Below are 8,859 nucleotides of genomic sequence, written 5' to 3'. Positions count from 1 at the left end.
CATCTTCCTTGTTACTCTCAGCAGCTCTTTTATTTCGCAGTTTATAACAATCTTCTTTGACGTGACCTAACTTTTTACAATAGCGACACCTTTTGTCTCGTTACTTTGATGCTACCAAAACAGAAGCTTGCCTATCTGCTTTGCTATTCAAACCAAACTCATTGTCGAGTTTGTCTCTACTCAACAAATGACCCTTCACATATTCGAATGAGAGTTTGTCTCTGCCATAAATCAGGGTCTCCCTGAAAGACTTGTATGAAGGGGGTAAAGAGCACAATAATAGCATAGCTTGATCTTCATCATCAATATGAACCTCAACGTTCTTTAAATCATTTAAAAGAGTAATGAATTGACTGATGTGATTTCTAAGAAGCTCATATTCGTTCATGCGAAACGTAAATAGACGTTGTTTCAACACTAAACGGTTAGCCAGAGACTTAGTCGCATAAAGAGTTTCTAACCTTTTCCACAAGGCGGATGAGGTCTTCTCCATCAATACCTCCTACAATAGTATATTCGCGAGGCACAACTGGATTGCAGACAAGGCCTTTTCATCAAGCTCTTCCCATTCTGTTTGATTTAGACTCTCAGACTTTTTCCTTGTAACAACCTTTTTCAAGCCGTTTTGAACTAGAATTGCCATCATCCGAACTTGCCACAGATTGAAATTTGTCTCACCATTGAACTTCTCAATTTCAAACCTTGTTGTTGCCATCTCTGAACGGGCTGATCTATGAAAATTGAACTAGCTTTGATACCACTTGTTAGGATCGTCCCGATTAAGCAACGAACAAGTAAAAATAGTAGAAGAAATTGAGAAGTTGAACACACAAATTTAATGTGGAAAAACCCTCCAAAGAGGATAAAAAAACCACGGGCAAAGATAATTTTACTATAACGGCAAAAGAACGAAGAGTACAAAAGATGGAGATAAAAACTAAACCCCGAAAACCCGAAAAACAAAGAACCCTCAAAACGTAAACACAAAATTCTCTAAATGTGTTATGAGTTCTAATCTAATGGGTGTATTTTTCTAAGATTGTAAAAGAGCCTATTTATAACCTAAATTAGTAAGTCAAATAAACTATGCTAATAAATGCTAAATATATTATACTAATAAATACTAAATCTTCTAGAAAGAAAATATATTTTTGTTTAACTTGACTTGCAAGTAATCTCTTAGAATTTGGGTCACACAACTCTAACAGCTTCTCATAATTTATTGGTTCTTTACTCTCTCTATCTCTCTTTATTTTATAACATTATAATCTTTTATGCAACAATAGTGTATTAAATGCTAATTAAGTCTTAGTTTGATTGGCATTGACATTATTGTTAATATAGGAGGACGTGAGTTCGAGTGCGCTGAAATGGCATTATCCTCCTATTTAAGGGTTGATGAGAGGCTATGAGTAGATCTAGACATTGTATAAAAAATAACAGATATACAAATTTTTAAAAAAAAATTGAAACATTTTAATATATGTAGTAGTAGAAAAGGATAATTAAAGATGACATTCACTATTTTCATTAATAGTAAATGTTAAATTTAACAAATTTATTGTGTTTAATGCTCAAATAAAGACTAAAGCAAACCATTCTACATATAATGGCTGATAAAATATATAAGAAAATAATATTATTTTCAATAACCATGAAGTTAAAGATAAAGTATACATGGGTGATTCTTTTTCAGTAAACCTTACTCCTAATTTCAGTGCATAGATCTTAAACTGTTTGATTCTGATTTTAACACTTTCAAAAATATTTCGTACTTTTATAATTATCTTAAAAGGTTTCATTTTCTTATAAACAAGTCTAAAAATTTTTTAGCTAAACTATCCCTATGGAACTTGAAACATACATTTCAAAATGCAAACTAGATCTCATCATGGTCAGGTCACCTGTTTAAGCCCAAAGGTCTACTAGGGTTTGGACAAAAATATAGATATGAAAAATAAGTTTGGACAAAAAATAAGGCCTGTTTTCTAAACGGGTTGAGCCTCGAGTAGAATTTTTTTACCTGAGCCCAATCCGGCCGAGTAGAAAAATGCCTATACATTTTTTTGGCATTTTCAAGTTGTTAGGAAATTTTATTTTAATTTTTTAGTGTATTTGATGTATTATATTTTTTAAATTTGTTTTTATATAAAAAATAATTTTAAAAAATTTATCACAGTCGGGTCGAGCTTACTTTAGCATTTTTAATATTAACTGGGTTTGGACAAAATTTTAAACCCATTTTCCAAGTTAGGTCAAGACCATTCTTAAAAAGCAGGCCTAAAATTTTACATCGGTCCGGTCCAAACCAGTCCATGATCAGAAAATATCAAAGTATAATAATAAATAAAATAAATAAACCGAACAAAAATTCATAACCTATACAATTTGAGTAACAAATGAGCCCACAACCGTATCAGTATCTAGCCATAATAATATGATATAACAAATTTGATTTGACATGGATCTTAGTAGGAAACTGTAATTTGGTGTGAATCACGATATGTTCCTAAGCTGCCTTGCGTTCTGTTAGCTTTACAAAATGCTCACGAATCCTTCAACTTTTGTTTTTGCTGGTTTTCAGCTTTATCAACTATTTAAGCAAAGTATAGATTCGACGTACGTATATTTCAGCTATTAGCTATAAATTAAAACCTCCCTAGTGAGTGACCGAGTTATATCAAAAAGTTTAGGCAATGGCGAAAGAACTAATTATCTCCGAATCCGATATGAAAATTTTCGATGAAATGGGAGAGGCTTATGCCAAACTTCTGGCAAACGACACTCGTGGTTTGGAAGAGATTTACCAGAGAAATAACGAAGCCTTGTTCCACCATATCACGGTCAGTAGGGACACTGTGTTTCACGTTGCAGCTTACAAAGGTTGCCAAGAAATGCTTCGAACCCTGCTTAATTTGGTGAAGTCGCAAACAAAGAAGCGCGAGATGTTGAAGATGAAGAACATTTATGGGAACACCGTCTTCCATGAACTGGTCACCACTGCCAACACCGAAGCAGCTGATTTGTTAATGAAGGAGGTGTTGTTAAGGGAGAGGGAAGAGATACTGGCGGATCGGAACAAGTTGGGGGAAACCCCATTGTTCAGAGCTGCCGAATATGGCAATATGTCGATGGTGAAGCATTTGGCTACACAGATTATACGAATGGGAGGAAATCTTCACAGGCATTATACTAGAGATGATGGACTCTCCATTCTTCATGTTGCTGTGGTGGGCCAACACTTTGGTATATATCTTTTTATTGCTTCGTTTTGAAATATTATTAAATTATAGCACCTCTTTAAATTATCATTTTCTCCTTAAATGTGAGATTAAATTTGATATTCATATGGAATAAATTGTAATATATGAATAACTTGTATTCAACGTGTCTAACTAAATTTAGAAGGTTATTTTTCTTTTCTATTTTTTTTATAAAAAATTAGTTAAATTTTAAGTTGTTGCGTGTAATAAATATATGTATATTTACAATTTGATCTATATATTTTAAATATACTCCAAGTAAAACTTGAATTTGTAGTTAACATTTAAGCTAATAGCTATGCTAACAAAAAAGCCCATAGATAAGATATTGATACAATGAAAACTCAAATAAAATATTATAAAGTTTAAAGACTAATTTATAATGTGATGATAGTATGAGAGTGTTTATATGAAAATTTAAGAATATAGTTTTTGCTTTTCAATCTATTTTTATTGTTTTTCAGACATTGCTAATTGGCTAATGGAAAAGGAACCACAACTCGCAACATACAAAGACAACAGCGGGAAGACGAGTCTTCATCTGTTGGCTAGCATGGGGAATGCATTTAAGAGTAGTTCAATTACCCTCGGAATATTCAAGGAGCTCGTCTACTATTGTATGTCTTTCTCTTTTTGGTGCAATACTAGTGCATGTCTTTTAATTCACCACCTACTACTATATTATATGCATTTTATTATTCAGTTTATATAATATATTCTGGTTATAAATTTATATATTCTCAACAAATTATCTAATCATTTATAGTCTACGAATTCAACTATAAATTTTATTATTATTTAAGTGTTGATTAATTGAAGTTGAGTAACTAAACCCAGTTTGACACTAATTTTTAAAAAAAAAAATACATATTCACTTTTTATATATATCAAAAACAGCTTTTAAATACTGAGTTTGTGTAAAGGCCTCCCAAATGGATCATGTAATGGGGATGAGAGCAATGAGCTTCCATTAGACTCGCAAAAGAAAGATTTGGAGCAGGATGAGGCAAGTAAAGCTCGGAATCAACCAGACCACTCCAATGGTACTTCCAAGTTGTACTGCGGTGTTTGGAGGTGCCTTGCACAAGGTTAGAAATCACCTTTCCCCATGAATATATGTATGGTATAATTATATGTGGTTATATTTATTTATTTACAGGATGGAAAATGATCGATCGGATGTGGAAGCAAAAGAAAATGCATACATCGGCTGTTAAACTGGCGAGTACTCTAGTGCGGACTGATACATCTTGGTTTGACTCTCATGAAGCCGAAGAGGGCGATACAATTTGCTTGGAAAGAAAAGAAGAAGAAAAGGCCAAGGATGAGAAGAGTGCTGCCAGCGGAATGAAGAGCTCATCGGGGCCGGATACGCCGTTGATAATTGCGGCCAGCACGGGAATCGTTGAGATTGTGAAGGAGATACTCGACATGTACCCTCAAGCAGTGGAGCACATCAGTAAAACCGGACAGAACATACTTCATGTCGCCATTTTACATCGTAAATACAAAGTGTTTAAACTGGTTCACACTAAGGAAGAGGCCAAGAGGTTGGTACGAGGGATCGACAACGATGGATGCACCATATTGCACCATGCTGCCGACATCAAATATTATCAGGGCGGAACCATACCTACCCCAGCCCTCGAACTGCAACAGGAGTTGAAATGGTTTGAGGTAATTTCCTATTTTTTAAATATTTTTTCATTTTTATAAATTTTTAAAATAATTTATCTAATTAAATCTGGATCTTCCGGGTCAAATCAATTGAAGTAAAAATGGATTTAAACAACATTGAATTTTACTTGATTTAATAAAATACTTATTCTATCTGCAGTTTCCTTTATCCCGTGTATAGCCTGCGTTAAATTTTCTTTAGTAATTCATGCATGAAAATGTTGCAGGCTGTGAAAAAAAAAATGCCGGTGCATTTCACCATGCACCGCAACAAAAATAACATGACAGCAGATCAGCTGTTCAAGGGCATGCACAAAGGTCAGCTTAAATCGGCACAAGAATGGGTGAAGAACACCTCACAGTCATGCTCCACCGTCGCCGTGCTCGTGGCTACCGTCGTCTTCGCTGCAGCGTACACTGCCCCAGGAGGCTTCCATCCGAGTAAGCACTTTAAAAACAAATCTCATCACTTCTCCCAAAAAAAAAAAAAAAACACTAGTAAGAAACAAAGGTTTTTGATCATCGATGACATTGGAATGGCAGCAAATGGACGCCCCATCCTCCTGGAAAGACCTATGTACTCATTTTTCACGGTGATGGACGTGGCGGGGCTGGCGAGCTCCTTGACGTCGGTGGTGATATTCCTCTCCATCCTCACATCTTCGCTGGAGTACCAAGATTTTCTCAACACGGTGCATCGGAAACTCTCGCTGGGCTTCATATTCCTCTTCTTCTCCGTGACATCGACGATGCTGACATTCACGGCCACGATTCTTCTGCTGGTTCATCTGCAGAAAAAATGGACTGCGACGTTAACATATGCGGCTGCGTTCCTTCCAATTTGCGTATTCGCATTGTTTCAGTTCCCTCTGTATTACCGGTTCTTCATTGAGGCTGTGAAGGGCGTTCTTGGTTACCTTAGGAGGAATCTGCCTGGCTACTGGGAGTTTCTTCGGATTGAAGAGGATTATTATTGATTTAACCACACCAACATCAACATGGGAAACTCTGCTCTATATGCTGGGTTTGGTTTAAGCCCGTTTCACTATTATTGACTCTCTTTTTTTTTTTTTTTGTGTCTATTTGAGCCTTTCTGAGATTCAATAAAACATGTGTAAGTGCTAAAGAAACATGTGTAAATGTTTATTTTTCAGTAACTCTCAAAATTTCTTTTGATTTCTTCCTTTTGTGGATTTATCCTTTTAAATATAATTTTATTATTTTTAGTATTTTTTATTTTCCGAAATGTGCATGTATTTTCGGTCATGGTAATATATCTATATCTATATCTATATAACCATTTTTTAAATATTTAAAATATTTAAAAATAGAAAAATATATGTAAAAGGAAAACACGATTGTATATTTGAAAACAGTCACACAATTTTTAAATAAGAAAAGGTTTTAACTCATAAATTTATACTTAAAATTATATTATTTTTCAGTATTTAATTTTTTTCATGAGTAATACTTAAATATTTTCTCTCTCTCAAGTTGATATCTTCTTTAGTCAACCCATTATAAGTCTATTTAAAAAATTTTAACTTATAAATTGATATTTAAATTATGTCATTTTTCTTATTTTAGTACCTAAATATTTTTTGGCTGCAAGTGGTACTTAAATTATTTTTCCCAAGTTGGTACCTCTGTGTTAGCCAAATTGTTACGTCTATTTATTTTTTAGAAAAAGATAATCAATTAAAAATTATCTTGTGCAAAAAGACAAAAAATTATTTTCTTTATATATTTTTTAAAAATATATATTAAAAATTCATAAAATTTTTAAAAATAGAGAGAATCAATTCAGTTGGTTCAACTAGTTTTTTTAGCTCACTTCAATTTATTTATATTGGTTTGCGAATCAACTAATTCAATCCTTATCCCCGGACCAATTTTTGATCCCACTGGTCAATTCTGTTTGGTTATAAAAACATTAGTTTTGATCGATCAAAGAACTTTTTGGATCCCATAAAGTTGAACAAGTAGGTGGTGAAGTTCAAAAATAGAATTAATTACCAGCGTCTCAATCTCGAGAGGGTCAATTTCGAATGTTGTTTGCATTGCTAGAAATTATAAAGAAAGAAGAAAAAAAGAAATAGAAAAGAGAAAATAAAGAGAGAAAAATAATGTAAAATAAAATAATTAAAAAATATTTTTAGAGTTTATATGACGTGGCAATCTATTATTGGTTAAAAATTTTGTAACAGATATAACATTTTGGAGTGAAATGGGTAATAGGAGAATAATTTAGATACCAACTTGGAAAAACGAATATTGTTTAGGTATTAACTTGTGGGGTAAGTCTATTTTTTCAAAGACTTAATGGTTTGACTAATAAGATACCAACTTGAGAAAAAAATAGTTTAGGTACCACTTATGCTCCAAAAAAGTTTAGATACCATAATGGAAAAAATTGACCTTATGATTGAAATACACAATTTGGAGAATAAAAATAAAAAATATCAAAGTATAGTAAAAATTAAATCTACAAAAATCCCATGGTACAAGGACCTTACATAGAATTTAACCAAAGCGCATATACTACTAAGCCAGCTCTAAAACTAGTTGTTTGAAATCCTTGCCCTGTTGATTTATATATCATTTTTAAGTGAATAAAGTTTTGATTAAAATGACAAATTTATAGCAACATATTTTGAGTACTTGTCGTATGTCATTCACATATGTATGTCGCAAACATCAACTTTGTTGAATCATTTCAATTGTTTCATCGTTGATTAGTACTAATTAAGATTGCAATTGAATTTCCAGGCCTTCCAATCAATTGAGATGGTGATGATGAGTATGATCACTTCATTAATTCAGAGCAAGGGTTTAGAACGTGGCCAGCCAAGCAAAAGCCTCCATATCTAATAGTGCAGGTAATTAATGGACAAATCCCAATCTTCCAAAGCTTTTCAACAGAAAGGCCACTCCCAAGTTGATTATGTTTCTTGTACTCTTTTTTTCTTCTAAACTTATGAATATAGAGACATAAAAAAAAAAAAATACTAACCATATATCTGTATCACATACATATCAATACCCGACACATACTCGATTTCACGTAACATAGATACACCGTTTTTGGTCTGCGAGAGGGGTTGAAATGGTTCCAAGTTTGTCATTTCCAGCCTAGTCTTCTTTGCTTAAAAGTACTATTAAGGCTCTTATAGTAAGAGTCAGATTACATTTTACCCCATCTACTCAAAAGATGGGTATATTACATTAGATTTAAGAGCAAATTTGTCCTTTTTATTAAAAATTTTATTTATTTCTATAGTTAAAAACTAGTTTGTACATTAGCATGAGGTACACGTGGCACACCATGTGTCATTATCTGGGTATTCTTAGCCATGCCAATTTTTAAGAGTATAAACGAATGAAATTTTTTAACATAAATGACCAATTTGTTCTTTAATTGAATATATAAAGACTATTTTGCTTATATTTTAAGTAGAGAGGATAAAATGAAATTTGACTCTTAATATAGAGGCTTTTATGATACTTTAGCAAGGTATGAAGCAGCTCGAGAATGAATGAACGAACTAACGGTTTGGGGTTGTTGTTTGTATATATATGCATGCCATGCGCCGCAACAATGATATACAGTCGATAATTTTTTGCATGTATAAGTTGTATGGAAATTATTGAAAGATACAAATTGAGGGTTCAATGGCTTTTACAATATGAAAACAAATTTCTGCAAACCTCATGGAAAACTTCTAGTATAATCCCATGATATTCCTCAGAATTCATTGATACATAGTAATTCAAGAGGCTGCGCAGGTCTTTGGGCTGTTGAATCCGATTCGCCATTATCATCTCAACCATAGACTCTCTAAAATCTTCTCTTGGATCGTAAGAACACTTTTCCATGGCAACCATAACAACAAATTTAGTCCCTTCACTTCTTTGTCCC

General features: G+C 33.1%; 1 protein-coding gene across 1 annotated transcript; it reads left to right on the top strand.

Moving 5' to 3' along the window:
• Positions 1–2,697: 2,697 nt before the first annotated feature.
• Positions 2,698–6,152, top strand: LOC105771459 (ankyrin repeat-containing protein ITN1). Its single transcript, XM_012592928.2, has 6 exons — positions 2,698–3,246; positions 3,728–3,880; positions 4,187–4,351; positions 4,423–4,940; positions 5,168–5,381; positions 5,484–6,152. The coding sequence occupies exons 1-6, from the start codon at positions 2,730–2,732 to the stop codon at positions 5,915–5,917; spliced, it is 2,001 nt and encodes a 666-aa protein (XP_012448382.2). The 5' UTR covers positions 2,698–2,729; the 3' UTR covers positions 5,918–6,152.
• The last annotated feature ends 2,707 nt before the right edge of the window (positions 6,153–8,859 follow it).

The sequence above is a fragment of the Gossypium raimondii genome, chromosome 6 (assembly GCF_025698545.1).
Source record: "Gossypium raimondii isolate GPD5lz chromosome 6, ASM2569854v1, whole genome shotgun sequence".
NCBI classification, from domain to species: domain Eukaryota; kingdom Viridiplantae; phylum Streptophyta; class Magnoliopsida; order Malvales; family Malvaceae; genus Gossypium; species Gossypium raimondii.
The sequence above is the reverse complement of the archived record's forward strand: the minus strand, read 5'-3'. Positions and strand labels throughout refer to the sequence as shown.

Excerpts from the sequence above, each read along its gene's own strand:
- LOC105771459 (XM_012592928.2), top strand. The coding sequence starts at position 2,730 with ATGAAAATTTTCGATGAAATGGGAGAGGCTTATGCCAAACTTCTGGCA. Across the intron at positions 4,352-4,422 it reads TTGGAGGTGCCTTGCACAAG|GATGGAAAATGATCGATCGG; the intron begins GTTAGAAATCAC and ends ATTTATTTACAG. Across the intron at positions 4,941-5,167 it reads AGGAGTTGAAATGGTTTGAG|GCTGTGAAAAAAAAAATGCC; the intron begins GTAATTTCCTAT and ends AAAATGTTGCAG.